Source organism: Oncorhynchus mykiss, chromosome 11 (assembly GCF_013265735.2).
Source record: "Oncorhynchus mykiss isolate Arlee chromosome 11, USDA_OmykA_1.1, whole genome shotgun sequence".
In the NCBI taxonomy this organism is placed as follows: Eukaryota; Metazoa; Chordata; class Actinopteri; order Salmoniformes; family Salmonidae; genus Oncorhynchus; species Oncorhynchus mykiss.
The window spans coordinates 58,171,504-58,191,327 of record NC_048575.1 but is presented as its reverse complement, the minus strand read 5'-3'; the positions used below and the strand labels follow the sequence as shown (position 1 = coordinate 58,191,327).

The 19,824-nt window shown below is 40.9% G+C and overlaps 1 protein-coding gene across 2 annotated transcripts in view; it reads left to right on the top strand.

Moving 5' to 3' along the window:
• Window positions 1-1,803: 1,803 nt before the first annotated feature.
• LOC110535069 (tetratricopeptide repeat protein 28) overlaps window positions 1,804-19,824 on the top strand; it is a 328,541-nt gene continuing 310,520 nt past the window's right edge. For both annotated transcript variants that reach the window (XM_036935885.1, XM_036935884.1), the window contains exons 1-2: window positions 1,804-2,093; window positions 4,446-4,745. In XM_036935885.1, coding sequence (XP_036791780.1) covers window positions 2,064-2,093; window positions 4,446-4,745 — 330 coding nt within the window. In that variant the 5' untranslated portion in view covers window positions 1,804-2,063. The remainder of the gene's footprint in view (window positions 2,094-4,445; window positions 4,746-19,824) is intronic.

The window sequence follows — 19,824 nt, the reverse complement described above, 5'->3', positions numbered from 1 at the left end:
TTGCCAAAAAGCTCAATTTTAGTCTCATCTGACCAGAGTACCTTCTTCCATATGTTTGAGGAGTCCCCCATATGCCTTTTGGCGAACACCAAACATATTTGCTTATTTGTTTCAGGCCACTCTTTCGTGAAACCCAGCTCTGTGGAGTGTACGGCTTAAAACGGTCCTATGGACAGATACTCCAATCTCCGCTGTGGAGCTTTTCAGCTCCTTCAGGGTTATCTTTGGTCTATTTGTTGCCTCTCTGATTAATGCCCTCTTTGCCTGGTCCGTGAGTTTTGGTGGGTGTCTCTCTCTTGGCAGGTTTGTTGTGGTGCCATATTCTTTAAATGTTTTAATAATGGATTTAATGGTGCTCCGTGGGATGTTCAAAGTTTCAGATATTTTTCATAACCCAACCCTGATCTGTACTTCTCCACAACTTTGTCCCTGACCTATTTGGAGAGCTCCTTGGGTTCCTTGGTTTAAAACCAAGTTTTAAAGCTATTGTCCTGTAATTCTTAAGATTTTTTACCATATCTACGGGAAGTAGTTTGGTCCGCTAATACAGGACTAGTAAAGGCCCAGTGCACTACTTCTGTGACATTTTTTTAAACTATTATTTGTAACTTGAGTCTGATAATACTTGTGGAATATTTATTGAAATACTTTGCAAATGCTACGTATTTCTATGGGAAAACTGAAATGTTCTATTAATTCCTTTTCCATTTTAGTAGATACTCTTATTCAGAGCAACTTACAGTAGTGAGTGCAACCATTTTCACACTGGTCCCACGAACCCACAACCCTAGCATTGCAAGTGCCATGCTCTACCAAATGAGCCACATCCTCACATCACATCATCACAAACCACTTGATGTCTCAAAGTACTCAATTACTGTATTGTGCATTGTTTTTCTTCATGGTGATGGAAAGTCTACGGGTACAAACCTAGATGATCAGCCTATGTACAATACAGTAATGTACATTTACATTAAGTGGTTTGTAAGGATGGTAAATTAATACTGCACAAAAAGGTGGTTGTTTTCCATGTTATTTGATCAATAAAATATTTAATTTGATGTGGATGTTTTGTGTCTTTGCCCATAACTTTGCACCTTTTGATGTTCATTTTTGAGGACAGGGTTTTGTTCTTTCTGAATTCCATTAGAATGACAATCGCAGAGAAATGACAGGGCAACAACTCTTATAATTCCAACTATTGAATCCTGCAAGATACTGTTGTTAATTATGCCACTACCTTTTTGCCAAAGCGGAGATACTGAAAGAAGGTTTTTGCCAGATCTACAGATGTTGGTCAACTAATACTAGTAAAGGACCAGTGGGCTATTTTTGTGAAGAAAAAACATTTTCCTATTTTTTTTTCTTCTTAATTCTGATTTTTCAGGGAGTGCTGCAGCACCCTCAGCACCCCTAATCCCCGCCGCTATGCTTATTGTTCACATGATATCTGCGTGGCTGACCATATGTGTTTGCTATGCCAGTGCTGTCTGTCATGCATGGGGATATTGAAAAATGTAACACACTTCAAGACAAGCGTTGGGGGCCATGGAAAATAATCTGTCTCTCAGAGAGCATTTCCAATCAGGGTCTCACGGGAGAAAAGCAAGCAGTGACATTCCACTGTGTTGAAGACTCTTTATATGAATTTTAAGATCAATTTGTTTGGATTATAATAAATACCACACATTAAACCAATAAAAACACAGGTGTAGGGAATAATGAAAATGTAGGCTAACGCCCCTCTGATGTCACGAGGTAGACTGCAGTAAACTGTATCGAGATACGTCTGCAGCACAGAAATCCGCTATGGCAACAGGGGAAAAGGCAAGGAAAAAAATAAAAAAGTTTTGACAACATGGCGCACTATCCCTAAGAAAAGTTTCTTTAGAACTCCAAAAAATACTTTTGACGTAATATTTTTGCAGTTTCTCGACTACCCGACAACCTTCGGAAACAATTGGAAGACGTATTGAAGAATACACTGGCATTGTATTTAGTGACTTTTATCATGGGATCATAGAAGCCTGCTGCAGAAGACAAGTAGCCTACAAACACACAGGATGGAGAAGCAAGCAACTTTTAAGGAAAAGGTACAGAGCACAAAAACTGCTAGAAAGTCACATGACTTACAAAGATATACCATATTGGTACATTTTGTTAGTGAATAGTTGTCAAATAGCTATCACATTTACTATTGCACTGTCGACTGAATATGGTCACTGCAAATATTTTTCATGCTTAGGCTACAGATGAAATGAGTCGACAGAGTCAGTTTATAACCAAAAGGATGCAGGGTCAATGCTCACAATGGTCCCGAACAACATTCTGGATGACGCTATTAATGCTGAAAATCAAATTTCGAGACATTATGAAACTACAATGTGCACTGTCCCCTGTAAAAATAAAATAAACTCAAACTCAAACAATGCAGGGAAACATTGTTACTAAGTTATTACAATGGAAACATTGTTAAAACGACTACTTTTTTACATTGTGTTTACATTTTTGCACAGTTATTGTGAGTTGATTTAGAAGTCTTTGAAAAACGGAAGTTCAGACAGTTGTAATAATAATAGATGTATATATTTACAGTAGCCTAACACTGTGTAGTCATACTGTATGTATATATTTCAATGATTTTGCTATGTAAATACAGAGTCCTGGTGAACCACATGCAACATTTCATGGCTAAGGAATTTGCTAAGCATCTCAAAATTCAGTTTGATTTTTAGATTGATGCATTAACGATTCATATTCCCGCCAGTTTTCATGCCCTCAATTTGTTGCAGATCATGTTATCGTTGGCTTTTGACATGTTTTCATTTTGGTGTGAAGGCATAAACTACCACACTGGTACTCTGGTGGAGGTGTCCGTCTTACTCACCATGAGTTCAATATCTGAATAGCTTTCTGAACAGCCCCTGTGTGGTGGTCCACTAGTGTGAGTGTAGCCTATATGTGTTCCTTCATTCTGTTCTGCAGTCCTTTGGGAATGACATGTTAGGGAGTTTTATCCAACTGGTCTATAGGGACCCCTAGTTGTCTAGGCTCTCATTATCACAGCACTCTCTCCCTCACTCTCCACCCTTCCTGTCCAGTGCAGTGCCTACACAGATACCCCAGGATGTATTGGGCCAGAGACCAGAACATACCCTAGTCTAGATCATAGAGGGGACCTTCAATCACACATCCATTAGCAAATTTAGATTGTGTTGAAAGTGGCTAATAAGAATACAATGACGGCCAATGGTATATCATCAGTATATTAATTTTGATAACAAACAGGCAAAATTGTCTCAGATGATGATGGGTAAGTGTTTAAAATTGACTCTGCTTCCAGTGTTCCACCCCCTTCAGACACCCAGAGAAAAGCTTGCATGCACAAGCTCACAACACAAATGCAATGACAAACACATGCACTGAACAGCAACAAAACAGCCCCCAAACCACACTAGGCCCCAGTCTGTTATTTACCATTGGTTGATGTGCATTCTTAGATCATAAACAGCTCTTACCAGTGGGTGGCTGCACCAGCTACTGTATGCACACTCCCACTTAGCCTAAATTTACCCCAATCCCATTATTTATCCTACTACAACATGCTTTCACTCCAGTTAGAAGGAGGACATTTAACAGAGGACGGTAGTTAGCGTACAGGTTGTCCAGATCTGAGCTTCATGCATTTTTACTGCCCTAACTGATGCTGTAATTATCGTGATTAACATTTTGCAGAAGGATGCAAAGTGAGGAATGACAAAACCACACTTTCCACAATAGTGTGATGTTGATTGTTGTTCAGCTAATACTTTCCACAATAGTGTGATGTTGAATGTAGTTCAGTCATAGCCAACGTCTATCCTTCCTCTCCTATCTTCCCCTTTCACTCTCTCACCCTCTGGAAGTAATTACCAGGCATGCTGACTGCTGCTCTGTCCTATCCCAGAATTAATCTGGAGGAGGTGTGGTATGAATGAGGTATTGTGGAAGCGGCTCCATCAGATTGACAATCTAGAGTTTTTTCATTGAATAATGTAGCAAAGCATCTCTGGTCAGCTGACACAACATTTCAAAACCAGTCATTTTCTAAGACTTCCTAAATAGTTTGAAAGAAACAAAGCTGTATTTTTGGATCTGCAATGTTACTGGAGTAATTCTAAGTCTTTAGTTGTTTTATTGTGAACTACTGCCTGAAGGTATTGTCTTTGTTTATTTCATGAGTCAGGGGGTTCTGCCGGTCTGCCAACATGGCTTTGAAATTTGCTGAATCAATGATAGGACAAGCTCTCTCTTAGTGTTTAAATTAAACCCCAAAGAATGTGTAAAAGCAGAAAACATTTCTGCTCTCATCTCCATCTTTAAATTGTATTTAATGATTTCACTTTGCAGTCCTTTTGACCTGCCTAGTTATGGAACTTCTCCACCTCATTGCCCTCTATCTCCAGTTTTCAATCTTCGGCTCCCGGACAGTTGGCAGTGCGGCACGGCTTGTGGGTGAAGAAGAAGGGGGCCGATGTGGCCTCAGCAATGCAGAGTTCATAGAGAGAGTTCAGCAGAGCAACGAGGCGTGCCAACGCGGTGACTTCCAGGCTGCCTTGAGTCTCTATGGCGACGCCCTGCGAGCCGACCCACAGAACTGCATCCTCTACAGCAACCGCTCAGCAGCCTTTCACAAACTGGGATGCTACCAGGCTGCCCTGGACGACGCTGTCAAGGCCCGTCTACTCAACCCCAAGTGGCCCAAGGTGAGTCTGTCTGAACCACCAACTGCATCTTAACCTCAAACATGGGACAAGAGGACATGTGAGAACAGAAACACAGCTAAATTCACTCCAAAACAGAACAGTGCATGGTTTTGTATTACACATGTACTGTTTATGGGTTTTAAGATTTGCACATGAACTGAAGATTTATGGGAGACTAGTGCAAGTCTGAGTTACATGAATGGATGTCCACTTGGTATTAGGACCTATGTGCAATAGCTTGCTGAATAATTAATTTGCTTTTCTCGTTTTGATTGTGCATAAGCGGAGTTGATCAATGTAAGGTTGAGGAAGGTAAGGTAGAATATTTGCTAGGTCTTATCTGTGGTATTGTCTGGGGCATGTGGTTTGACCTACAATAGATTTCACATTGCTCACCCACAGAGGCTGAGTAGGGTGCCAATCCTCTCAGCACCCAACTTGCGTCTTGGCTGAATGATTAGGCAGAAAGAGCTGTATTTAAGCTGTGTCTTTAGTGTGTGTGTGTGTGTGTGTGTGTTTAAGTGTGTACATTAATTTGTTTGGGTGTGTGTGTGTGTGTGTGTGTGTGTGATTGATTTGTAATGCTCATCTCAGCTCATCTGAAGTCACAGGTCACAGCTTACCTGACTGAGGTCAAGGGAAGTATTTGATTGATATCCAGGTAAGTCTATTTTTGTTTCACAAAGTAAACATTGATTTATCATATTGATTGTATCAATCAATTCTCCAACACATTCTCATGGTAATTTTTTTGTTGATGCATTGTTCTCGTCCGTAAATCTCTGAGTACTGATTTTTATTGAACAGAGTCCAGCAGCGTCAAAGCAATTTCCACGGTTATAGTTGATGACTAGGGTGGGAATGGTATGGAAGAGGCGAAGGAACATTGTGGTGGCTCTGATGTCAGATAAATCACAATACATCACTGCATCTAAATAAACAGTGTGAAATAACTATTCAGACAGAGAACAGGCCTGCAAGCTGCACTCGAAAACCATTGCCAAAATCTCTCCCCTCTCTCTTTTTGATAGGCCAGCACAATGACCTCTTTGTGGTCTCTGATTGGGGGATGGTTAATCCAGAGCCAGATTATTGCACACAGTCTAGCCTATTACACACAATGTTATATCTGATGCTTTGGTTAGCTTCTGCTTGCAATACAACACTGCGGCTTCTGTCTAGTCCCAGATCTGATTGTCAAGGATCAGTCTTTTTGGTCAGGTGTGAGTCACTCAAGCAGTGGTTGAATTTTATCCTCTGCCTGATCACCACTAGGAGACAGTCTTGTCACATATTCTTCAGAGCCATTGTACAGTACAAGGCTCTGAGATTCTTCTCAGTCAGGCTACATGGGAACTGTAGCAATTTCACCATAGTGCTCTAATTAATGAGGAAATAGACATTACATTCATTAAATACAAAATACATTTGTTCTATGTTATCTTGCCAATTGGTGAGAAAAAAAGTGTAATGACTCCCTCCTATCTTTACAAGTCTAGTTATGGATGATTGCGTAGTGATGGTACATTTTTAATTCTATAATGATTGCATAAAGAAAGATCAAGGTTAATGTTCCTCTGGTCTGGTACAGACAAAGAAAATAAAGAAAAAATATATAACTCAGCCTTAAATTCTTCAGCAGTGAGTTGCAGGAAATACTGGCTTGCCTAGGTCTATTTGTTACACATGTGGTAATAATCAATTACGAACATAGCTGGTCTCAAATTGGTATATATGCTTGAGTGGAATGACAGAGCTGATCATGGCCTAATGAAGTTATCAATAAGTAATGCACCTTTTCTTAACCTCGGTTGCCAACCAGTCTAGAAGACCTAAATGGATTGTGACTATTATAATGGCAGTCCTTCTCACACTCCTCACACGCTTGTCATTGGCTTTAGGGAGCGAGAGGAGAGGGGGTTTGGTTTACACAGGCATAAGATCAATCCGTAAAGGCTGTGTGTTTGATGAGGGAGGGGGGATTAAATCACAGGAGCGTGCTGGCATTTAGATCCTGTGTGAGTACATGTTTATCATCAATCATCCCTCACCATGGCTGCACCTCTGGATGGGCCCGTCAGGTTGTGACAGGCTCGGCTGCACCCACCCCACCGCCGCACGCACCGCTGAGCAGCCCGGCTTCTGGAAGCCCATAGCCAGGCAGCACTCCGATCTGCTCAGAGAGGAAGCCCTGTCTAACCCGTCAGTTTTATCCCGCTGTTGTAAAGCGCCAGAGCTTTTTCTTTCTTTCTCTCTGAAAGAAAAGAGAAAATATGTGGCGTAATGACCTGAGACAGCTTTAGGCCCTCTGTCCTTCACCCTCCCACAGAATGCAAAGAGGCTGAAAATAGAACAAAATGAAGTGTCATTCAGTAGACAAGTGGCATAAATGTATGCGTGTGTGTGTGTGCTTCTGTTTAAGTGAGAAAGAGAAACCATTTGTATGAATGTGTGTTAGTGTGACTCCATTTTTGCCTCCCCAGGCTTCATTCTTTGCAAATGGAATGCTGTCACACTCTTGAACCCCCATCTACACTTTAAGATTAAATACTGTGTGTGTGTGTGTGTGTGTGTGTGTGTGTGTGTGCCTATGAAAAGGTCGAAACCGCACAGCTGTAGTTGTGAGTTAGTACTTTGTGACCCGTTGCTCATGCACTGTTGTTGTTAGAGCACTGTAGGAGTGTCAGAGTGTCTTTACAGCTGGCATGCTGCCCACAGCCACAACTCCTCTCCATCTGGCCCTTCACAGACAACACTGCTGCTTCAGTGACACGTTAAACAAACAGCAGCCCTCTGCAGCATCACTCCTCCACTCCCTGTCTCAGGCTGTCTGCTCTACTGATGACTGACAGACAGGACTGAATGCTCAAAGGAAAGCAGAGGTAGAGTGGCAGTGCTCTGTGTCAAGGGGATCCAACTCCATCTTCTGCATCATTATGCGGTATGATCTGCCCATCGACGGTCTTCAATCTCCTCCAACCTAAAGGGCTTGAATTCACAATGACAACACACCAGCTTGTCAGTTGGAAGGAGAACATTTGATTGGTACTTGTGCTGAAGTTGAGGTTTATGGTATTGGCATACATAAACCCGATCATACTGTATATGCACGCGCACTTGGACGTGCGCATACACACAGACATTTATCTGTATCCCTGTGGAAGATGTATAGGGTGAGCTGAGACAATGAGCCAGTGTTTGCATTGGTAAAGGTCAGTGTGTGGGGACAGAGTGGAGGGCTATGAGGACTGTGACGGGGGACTTTAATTACAGCAGCACATCAGTAATTTTACAGTATGAGGAGTAGCCACTGTCACTATGCTGTCACCCTGACAAGGCACAGCGTTTTTGTTCAACACCGTTGGGTGATGACACTGCCTGTTGATGCTACAAGGAATATGAAGGAACGATTTTAACGCCTCACCCCTCGCCCTCTCAACGCCGCTCTGCTTTTCATGTGAAAGAGAAAGCGCCAGTGCAGGGTATAATCCAGCCCTTCTGACATGACAGTCTGTTAAACCAGTACTCATCTGATCTCAGTGTGTGTGAAGAATAAAACAATTGACTTTAGATGTCACCAGGATAATCATTAAACATGTAGCTCCCACTTCTTTCTTCTCGCTTTCATTCTCCCAGACTGAAATATTTCTTTCACTCACATGGGTTACCTGTCCCAGTATTTTCACACACAGTACTGTAGCTGTGGGGCAGAGAGCTGCAGTAGTTATACATACCTTAACACACTGGGTAGGGTTTTAGTGTGTCTGTATAGTAGTAGACAAGGCTGTGACGGTCATAGAATTTTGGTAACCATAATAACCGTTCCAATAGCAAGAAATATTTTGAGTGAACATTCTACATTACCATGGAAACTATGAAATCACAATACCAAGCAGCCACTGCGAGTGTACCCATTTACAGAACAAATTTACCCTTCACTAACCCCGCCTCCCTTGGGTACTGTTGCAACCTCGGACAACATTGTCCCGGGAAGCCCAATTCCCCATTCAACCATTGGCAAAATCCCCTCACAATGATTTGAAACTGTGTTTCTAATATACAATGACATTTAACACAGACTACCCTTTGCCAATTAGGAAACTGTTGAGTATATTGTGGTGGACTGTCATTACAATTGCTTCACGGGAACCTGATAAAATTATGTTTGTAGTGTAGCTAGCCACTGAATGGCTCTGAATTCACTGTCAGAATGCAGTCAAAGCTATAACCGCTTTGGAGCAAACTAGTGCTCTCAAATCATATCCTGATGTCGACAGCAAATGGGAATTGTATTCATAACATTGCTAACTTAGCTATCTAACATACATTTAGGAAAAAACAAGTTTTATGAAGTGGCTAGCTAGCTTTAGCAATGTTTGGGGGTCAATGATACTTAGAGCTAACTAGCTGAGGAACGCTCAACCCTGTTCTCTTATATCGAGACGGAGTTGAGTATTGATAACTGGTCGTGTGATTTGCTAGCAACAACATTGTGTCACCATCAGTCGATACTTGTAAAAACGTAAATTCTAAAAACGCTTACCTGTACAGGTCTATGTTTGTTTGTGGTCCTTCCGTGGGTGGGGTGCTTAAATTCATACTTTTAATAAAAACCTTTATCGAACACAACCACCAACTTTTTTTCCCATTTGTTTTGTTAAACTGGAGACGTAGCGGCCTTGACGTACTACGCAAACTGAGATTCAATTGGCATAAGCTCATTCGTGCTGAGTTGAGCAACACAAATTAGGAAAAAGTCAGTGGTTGAATTTGATCAAAGTTTTAATGAAAAACCTGCAGAAGGACCACAGTTGAACAGGACAAACATAGGTACATTTAAGCCAGTGGAGTCTGCTGACAGCTCATAATAATGGCTGGAATGGAGTAAATGGAATGGCATCAAACACATGGAAACCATGTGTTTGACGTATTTGATAACATTCCACGAACTCCACTCCAGGCATTACCATGAGCCCGTCCTCCCCAATTAAGGTGCCACCAACTTCCTATGATTTGACTTAACGACGGTTACTATCCATTGGAGCACTGTGATTGGTTGCCCAAAATTCTAGGGTGGGACTTAGCGAAGAGTCAGTTGCCAGGGTTAGAGGTTCCACACCTGTTCTATTCATTCTATTTCTATGTGCAACCGAAAACTTGTTTGTTCCTTTCAGCAAGGAGCAACAAGGTTTCATCACTTTGTTTCTGCCATAACATGGAGTCAGCTGTTCGTTCCACATCAATTTGACGGTTATTTTATTTTTGTAACTGTATTCATCCATAGCTGTCGGTTACGCGATTATACTGTAATTGTGCCAGCCCTATTGTAGTTCCAGTGTGGATCCGTTTGCTTTGGGGAATATTTTGGAATTATTTGGAAGGACTGTCTGTTTCTCTAGGATTGTGAACAGTGGTTTGTTTGTTTCCTCCTGCACCTGTTCTGAGCATCCTGTTGTAGTTTGAGTAACTCGATGTTTTCCTGTAGAGGGAAAAAAACATTGGTGCTTAGGCAAAATCTATATTTGTAATTTTTTTACGTTGAGTAAATGTGGGAAAAAAAGGGGAACTATTCAATCTACTGTAAGTTCCAGCCAGACCATGACATCATTTCCCTCCTTTGCCCCAGTGCAGGCCTGGATTTCCTGTAGCAGTGCCAGGGCAAAGAGTTAAAACAAGGTCTCCCCTCTCCTACTCCCATTGCTCAACATCTCTCCCCGCCTCACCCCTCCCTCCCCCATTTCTCGGTACCGCGCCCCACTCCTCCTCCGCTACGCACAGTTTTTTTCCACCCCTGCCCAAAGCCCGGCACGGAGAGAGAGGAGTCATGAACCACTAATAAGGGGGTTCCTGTTTGGCTGTGCCGAGGCGAGGGTTGAACTAATGAACAATCAAATGAATGGCATGTAATTACAGGTCAGAGAAAGCAGGACCGACAGAGGGTCGGCGCTAGTGGGCACAAACCTAGAATTATCTGTCTGGAAAAAGTGGACCAGCTTAGTGCTGCTCTTTGCTGTGGAGGGCCATGTGTGTCTATAGGACTCTATACATTGAGCAGAATAAAGTTGAGCAGAATATGAATGTTTATATTGGGTGAGATGAAGCTCTAACCACACACTAAGTCTGCTATTTCAATTCTGTACTGCAGTACTGCATGTTTTCTGTGTTTGTGTTTTATCAGTATGTCTCTCTGCATGCCCTTCTGTCTGAAAGTCCCTATCTCATCACCTCTCCTTCCCCTGTTTTTCTGCGCCACTTCCCTGTCTGTCTGGTTTTGTCTTCACTGACCAGACTAGTTACATCACCTTTTGAAAAAGGCGAGGGAATTAGAAAATTGGACATGGTTGATGTATGAATGAAATAAATCACAAGTGTTTGACTCCACGGGGGCTTTCTGACGCTCACCACTTTCCAGAGTGGAAGGGTGTTGTGTCAGATGATGTCATGTGATTTGACGTAGTATGTGTGATGACCTTTCAGCCACCCCACAGCTGTCTGAGACTGGACTGTCCAGAGGGGATGGATGAGTCAGAGCAGGGAGCTGACGTCATCCTGAGGAGAATCTGTTCAGTCCTATGGCAGAGAAGAGCGTATGAGTAGCTTGATCTCCTGTCACTTAAAAAGGAGCTTAGAGTTTTTCAAGAATCAACTGATATCAGGTGGGGCTTTACCTTTTCATTTCAGAGAGCATTCTCAGTCCTTCACATACAGCTATTCTGTAGGTTAAGAAGCTATGAAACATTGTAAGTCTACACAAAATTGGACAAAATATGACAGACGAGAGAACAATGCATTCAGTGCAGGAAACAATATATTTTTGTTGGCTACTAATTGACCAGAACTGTTGAAATCAAGAGAAATGCTGCTCATTGCAGTGTAGTGCTTGTGGCATAATGGCCTGCCTCTGACAGTGGGACAGTGTTACAGGCAGTGATACATAGAGTATTTTAGGAAAACAACAGGAAGGAACCTGTTCCCAGTCCTTCTAGCTCCCTGGATCCCTCTCATACTCCCTTTTCTTGCCGTGTTGGCCCTTTCTCTCAGGCAGATCCGGTGCCAGGATAAAGTGACTAAAGGGGTAGTTGAAATCGGCGAGGGGGAAACATTTTGGGGGGTTCTTGCATTGGAATTATATTGAATTCTGCTTATATAATCACACTACACCACAGTAAACATAATGTTCAAATGCCGAGACTCCCAGATCATTGAGTGCTTTTGAAATCTGTAGCCTCTCTCTGCTGCGCTGTATCAGCACAATGGACAGCACCCTACAGCTAGGCTGTGTTGGTAATGAATATAGGCAACAAGCTAGATAGAGCAATTACCCTATTGCAGACAGCCTATGTGAATTCAATGCAGCCGTACACACAGCTGTCTTACCAAAATAATGCAAACTAAATGCTGAAAGTAGTAGCCAAGTTATTCATGCATACTGAATAGCAGTTTGTCTTGGAATACCGACACAGCTGTGAATGCGAATGAATGTGAACAGAACAAAACAGTGGTACCAAGTAGGCCTAGAAAACTAAATATCAGAAATCGGTAAAAGTAATGACAATCTATATTGAGGCTAGTTACATTAACAGTAAACAAACGCACTAAACGAAAGGCGAATGGAGATCCAAATAACCGAAACATAGCCTACAGCCTACTACAGTGAGATGCAGCCATGAACAGCTGTCTACACTTCAAACATGAAAAATCATACCGCTCGCTCATGAGTTCAGCAACACGTTGTGATATGGTACAATATACTTCTGTGGAACAAATTCGACCCACGTAATCAATTAAGCAATGCCAGCCTACCATAAACAGACTCAGGGTCAGGGCAGGTAGAATGGTCGAAACCGGGAAAACAGGAACTATAGAAAAAGACTGGAGCAAGGGGAAAATAGCTGGTAGGCTTGACGGACAAAGCAAACTGTCAGACAAACAGAGAACACAGGTATAAATACACTGGGGATAATGGGGAAGATGGGGGACACCTGGAGGGGGGTGGAGACAAGCACAAAGACAGGTGAAACTAATCACATAGAGTTCAATTTACAGCAACGAAAACCAATAGGCTACCAAAAAACCTATAGACCTAATAGAATGTAGCCCATCTATTTCTATTTTTTTTTGTAAGATCTCCCTCAAATGCCAGTTGGATTAGATTAACTTTCCTCGGGTGTAGCATGCTTCTTCTGTGCTGGCTGAACACGTTTGTCAAAAGTCCCAAATATCAGTCCATCTTTCAGTGAAGTAAGCGTGGTCGGCATAGTGGACAATCGTTGCAGGAAATCGTTGCAGGGCATCAAGTGGGGTCCCTTTGTCTTCATTGAAGCCAGAGTGGATGATTTCATTTCTCCAAAAAGTACAATCTTTGTCCCCATGTCCAGATGCAAACCGTAGTCTGGGTTTTTTATGGCGGTTTTATAGCAGTGGCTTCTTCCTTGCTGAGAGAACTTTCAGGTTTTGTCGATATAGGACTCGTTTTACTGTGGATATAGATACTTTTGTACCTGTTTCCTCCAGCATCTTCACAAGTTCCTTTGCTGTTGTTCTGGGATTGATTTGCACTTTTCTCACCAAAGTACGTTCATCTCTAGGAGACAGAACGCGTCTCCTTCCTGAGCGGTATGACAGCTGCGTGGTCCCATGGTGTTTATACTTAGGTATTATTGTTTATACATATGAACATGGTACCTTCAGGCGTTTGGAAATGAGTCCCAAGGATGAACCATACTTGTGGAGGTCTACAAATGTTTTTCTGAGGTCTTGGCTGATTTCTTTTGATTTTCCCATGATGTCAAGCAAAGAGGCAATGAGTTTGAAGGTAGGCCTTGAAATACATCCACAGGTACACCTCCAATTGACTCAAATGATGTAAATTAGCCTATCAGGTAGCTTCTAAAGCCATGACATAATTTTCTGGAATTTTGCAAGCTGTAGGCACAGTCAACTTAGTGTATGTAAACTTCTGACCCACTGGAATTGGGATACAGTGAATTATTGTCACGGTCGTCCTTCGTCTGAAGAGGAGAGGCGAGAAGGATCAGAGGACCAATATGCGGCGTGGTAAGTGTCCATTGTAAAATCTTTAATAAAGAAAGACTGAACACTATACAAAAGAGTAACAAAAACAATAAACCAAATTCGACCGTGAAGCTACAAAATGAGACCTGTGCTGACACAAGCCACTAACATAGACAATCACCCACAAACAAACAGTGCAACCCAGGCTACCTAAGTATGATTCTCAATCAGAGACAACTAATGACACCTGCCTCTGATTGAGAACCATACTAGGCCGAAAACATAGAAATGCCCCAAAACATAGAAAAACAAACATAGACTGCCCACCCAACTCACGCCCTGACCATACTAAATAAATACAAAACAACGGAAATAGAGGTCAGAACATGACAATTATAAGTGAAATAATCTGTCTGTAAACAATTGTTGGAAAAATGTATTGTGTCATCCACAATGTAGATGTCCTAACCGACCTGCCAAAACTCTAGTTTGTTAAAACCTCTTGCAGCTCCCCCCCTACTTTGTGCAATTTCCACCTGAAGACATACCCAAATCTAACAGCCTGTAGATCAGGCACAGAACCAAGGATACGCATATTCTTGGTACCATTTGAAAGAAAACACTCTGAAGTTTGTGTAAATGTGAATTGAATGTAGGAGAATAACACACAATAGATCTGGTTTAGATAAACATCATCTTTAAAATGAACAAGATAAAACAAACATTCAGATAGGATGATGGGGACAATTTCAGTGAAAAATATAAGAGGGCAACAGTACTTGTGCAAAGTTTCAGAATGATAACTTCCAAAATGAGTGTGCTACATGACATTTATCATGAAGTCACCCAGGTGTCCCACACAAGTAGCCCAAATGTACCCAAGTTGCCAAATTGGTGAAGGTATACATTTTGAAACAAATAACTATATATAACATACCAAAATGGTATTCTAGCACACACACCCCAAAAAATAGAGAAAAAATAAATAAATACAAAAAAAAAAAATATATATATATATATAATTATTGATTAAAAAATATATGAAAAAAAGTATATATATATACATTTACAAAATAACATGGGTAACTATTTACACACTTTCAATATTTGGAAGACCCTCAGTCCTCTATCAAATCAAATCAATTTATATAGCCCCAGCCTAAAACCCCAAACAGCACGCAATGCAGGTGGCTAGGAAAAACTCCCTAGAAAGGCAAAAACCTAGGAAGAAACCTAGAGAGGAACCAGGCTATGAGGGGTGGCCAGTCCTCTTCTGGCTGTGCCGGGTGGAGATCACAGTGGTTGTAGAGGGTGCAACAGGACAGCACCTCAAGAGTAAACATGAACAGTTTAGGGTTCCATAGCCGAAGGCATAACAGTTGAAACTGGAACAGCGGCAAGGCCAGGTGGACTGGGGCAGCAAGGAGTCATCATGCCAGGTAGTCCTGACGCATGGTCCTAGGGCTCAGGTCCTCCGAGAGAGAGAAAGAGAGAATTAGAGAGAGCATACTTGAATTCGCACAGGACACCGGATAAGACTCCCATTCGGAGTCAGTGTCACTGTAAAAGAAAATGTTCAGTTAAAATAGTTTCACATATGAGCCCTGTATCAACAGGTATAATAAACAGATATATAGAGAGAGTTGAAGGTTGAAGGTTGAATATATTAGGTTGAATATATTATTATATTATAATTACCTGCTAGATCTACTGTCTCTTTTATATTATGACATTTCAGCTAGATCTACTGTCTCTGTTATATTATGACAGACCAGCTAGATCTACTGTCTTTATTATATTTCAACAGAACAGCTGTATCTACTGTCTCCATTTCACTTTGGCCATTGATGTGGTCCTGCCCTCTCCTCAGCAGCCTCAAATAGGCTATTTCATGTGGGTTGGGGTGGGGCGGCAGACACACGCATCTCACATTTCATGACATTACATGTTTATATATTGCTTCTAAATGTAAAAAAAAAGCACAAATAATATTTTATTTTATTAATTTCAAACAAGGGCATTAGCATGATAAGAACTTGCCAGTCCAAAACAATGTCCTCTCCCGTTCAAAAAATATTCCTCCACAATCGCTAAATGAAGCGTCCTACAACAATCTCTGTCTCACCTTCCCAATCAATTTATTCTAAAATGGTGTGTACATCTGTATATCTAGACTTAGATTTAGCTTTCCCTGACTTAGTCGCCATAATGATTGATATATAAACAGCTGAATCTGCGCGTTCACCAAACAATGCAGTGAGTAATATGCGTAGCTTCTTCCGGTATGAAACTTCAATAGCGAATGACTCACTTTGCCCTGGAGCTTACTACATGGGTTGGTCTTGCAACACATAAACATGGCGTATTGCCGTTTAGCTCAGCTCATTGGCTATCTAACGCAGCTAGATTTCAAGACGATCAGTGGTCATTGGGTTAAAAGACAGTCAATCAACAAAACAGCGGGCAAATCATTGGTGCACAATGATGTCATGACTTGTTGTCTTCAAATCGGTTTCTTTCAGTCAATACGTCCCGCGAAATGGCCCATCACGTTTGATTGTGTTACAAACAAACCAGTTGATTGCAGTGAAACCAAACATGACTGGAAAAGTCACGTTCTGTGTGGGTGATTTACCTGGAATGAGTCGTCGAAAATGGAATGAGACGGAATTCACGACACAAGCGGTTCACAAAATGTTTTGTGTTAGGCTATAAAAACGGATTTTATACAAACAAATTATACAAATTATACAAACAATTATACAATGAGCATTGGAATTGCAAACAGACAAAGATCGTCAAACGATTTATTTTAATGCAGTTTGTGATTATGTTACGCCTGTGCTGGTTAAAAAACATTTTTTTATGGGGCTCTAGGCTCAGATAATAGCATCGTATTATTTCGCAGTAAATCCTTTTTTAAATCTGACAACGCAGTTGGATTAGCAAGATTCTAGGCTTTCGATACATGTGAGACACTTGTATTTTCATGAATGTTTAATATGACTATTTATGTAGCGGTCACCGTATGTTGTGGAATTTCAGCCCGCTAGCGGGTTCCGTGCGCAGAGAGGTTTTAACAAGAAATTTGTGTAGTGGTTGAAAAACAAGTTTTAATGACTCCAACCTAAGTGTATGTAAACTTCCGACTTCAACTGTAAATTAACTTACCACAATTAATTTCAATAGTAAGTTAGCAAGAATAGATACAATTCTGCAACCATGGAGACGTCAATATTTGTCTATTTATGGAAAAATCACATTGATTAACTCTTTGGTCCTATCACAGTCTACTTACTTACTAATGACACTGCCTACTCCAGATGACTCATTTTTTAAATCATATGAGCAGAAAATGCTAAATGCTAAGCCAGACAAAATTAAACGTGCCTATTTTTATAATGAATATGAGTTTGGTGGGCTAAAATTATTAAATATTAAAGCTTTAAACCTCTCACTAAAAGCTTCTCTCATAAATAAATTATACTTAAACCCAAAATGGATCTCCAGTAGATCATTAAGAAAGGCTCATCCTTTGTTCAAAAATTGCCTTTTGCCTTCACACAGATTACAACTTCTCATTTCCTACTAATTGAACATTTTATTTTGTTTGAAATGTCGCCCTTTCTTAAACAGGCCATACAAAGCTGGTTACAATTTCAGTTTTATCCTACAGAAAAGGTAGAACAAATATTACAACAAATAAAATGGTTAAACTCAAATATATTGATTCATAAAAAAACATTCTTTATGGATATTTAAAAAAAATTGTAAGATATTTATTAATGATATTATGGATAGAAAGGGAGGAGTTATGTCACATATGCAGTTATTGAACATACAGTGCCTTGCGAAAATATTCGGCCCCCTTGAACTTTGCGACCTTTTGCCACATTTCAGGCTTCAAACATAAAGATATAAAACTGTATTTTTTTGTGAAGAATCAACAACAAGTGGGACACAATCATGAAGTGGAACGACATTTATTGGATATTTCAAACTTTTTGAACAAATCAAAAACTGAAAAATTGGGCGTGCAAAATTATTCAGCCCCCTTAAGTTAATACTTTGTAGCGCCACCTTTTGCTGCGATTACAGCTGTAAGTCGCTTGGGGTATGTCTCTATCAGTTTTGCACATCGAGAGACTGACATTTTTTCCCATTCCTCCTTGCAAAACAGCTCGAGCTCAGTGAGGTTGGATGGAGAGCATTTGTGAACAGCAGTTTTCAGTTCTTTCCACAGATTCTCGATTGGATTCAGGTCTGGACTTTGACTTGGCCATTCTAACACCTGGATATGTTTATTTTTGAACCATTCCATTGTAGATTTTGCTTTATGTTTTGGATCATTGTCTTGTTGGAAGACAAATCTCCGTCCCAGTCTCAGGTCTTTTGCAGACTCCATCAGGTTTTCTTCCAGAATGGTCCTGTATTTGGCTCCATCCATCTTCCCATCAATTTTAACCATCTTCCCTGTCCCTGCTGAAGAAAAGCAGGCCCAAACCATGATGCTGCCACCACCATGTTTGACAGTGGGGATGGTGTGTTCAGCTGTGTTGCTTTTACGCCAAACATAACGTTTTGCATTGTTGCCAAAAAGTTCAATTTTGGTTTCATCTGACCAGAGCACCTTCTTCCACATGTTTGGTGTGTCTCCCAGGTGGCTTGTGGCAAACTTTAAACAACACTTTTTATGGATATCTTTAAGAAATGGCTTTCTTCTTGCCACTCTTCCATAAAGGCCAGATTTGTGCAATATACGACTGATTGTTGTCCTATGGACAGAGTCTCCCACCTCAGCTGTAGATCTCTGCAGTTCATCCAGAGTGATCATGGGCCTCTTGGCTGCATCTCTGATCAGTCTTCTCCTTGTATGAGCTGAAAGTTTAGAGGGACGGCCAGGTCTTGGTAGATTTGCAGTGGTCTGATACTCCTTCCATTTCAATATTATCGCTTGCACAGTGCTCCTTGGGATGTTTAAAGCTTGGGAAATCTTTTTGTATCCAAATCCGGCTTTAAACTTCTTCACAACAGTATCTCGGACCTGCCTGGTGTGTTCCTTGTTCTTCATGATGCTCTCTGCGCTTTTAACAGACCTCTGAGACTATCACAGTGCAGGTGCATTTATACGGAGACTTGATTACACACAGGTGGATTGTATTTATCATCATTAGTCATTTAGGTCAACATTGGATCATTCAGAGATCCTCACTGAACTTCTGGAGAGAGTTTGCTGCACTGAAAGTAAAGGGGCTGAATAATTTTGCACGCCCAATTTTTCAGTTTTTGATTTGTTCAAAAAGTTTGAAATATCCAATAAATGTCGTTCCACTTCATGATTGTGTCCCACTTGTTGTTGATTCTTCACAAAAAAATACAGTTTTATATCTTTATGTTTGAAGCCTGAAATGTGGCAAAAGGTCGCAAAGTTCAAGGGGGCCGAATACTTTCGCAAGGCACTGTATATGGGAATGTCTGGTCAATCCAAACTTACAACCAACTGATTGCAGCACTACCACAAAAATGGAGGAGGCAAGTGGAAAGGGTCGAATTTAGGTAACTTGTTTGCCTGCCATATATTAAAGATACAAATTGGCTGAAAGGAACTGGCATAAATAGAAAAATATATCAGTTTCATCTGAGTGCAACATTTTTAACAACTGCACCATACAGGTTGCAAAATAAATGGGATGAGATTTTCGATGTTCAATTCCATGGCACATGGTTTATAAACTGGTACAAAAAACGACACTTGTTTCAACACCTAGAGTTTTCAATTTAAATTATATAAAATTCTTGCCACCAACAGAGTGCTATATATATGGGGCATACAACAATCACAGCTCTGTACATTTTGCTGCGGAAAGACACAATCAATAGATAATTTATTCTGGTATTGCCACTGTTGCTTGTTTCTGGTCACAGGTACAGGAATGGTGAAAAAAATCACAACATGCACTTAAAATGAGCCTTACATATAGCAGTGTTGGGTGATATGGAAAACCATAGTAATACAATAAATAATATAATAATACTCGTAGGAAAGTTTTCATCTTTAGCTCAC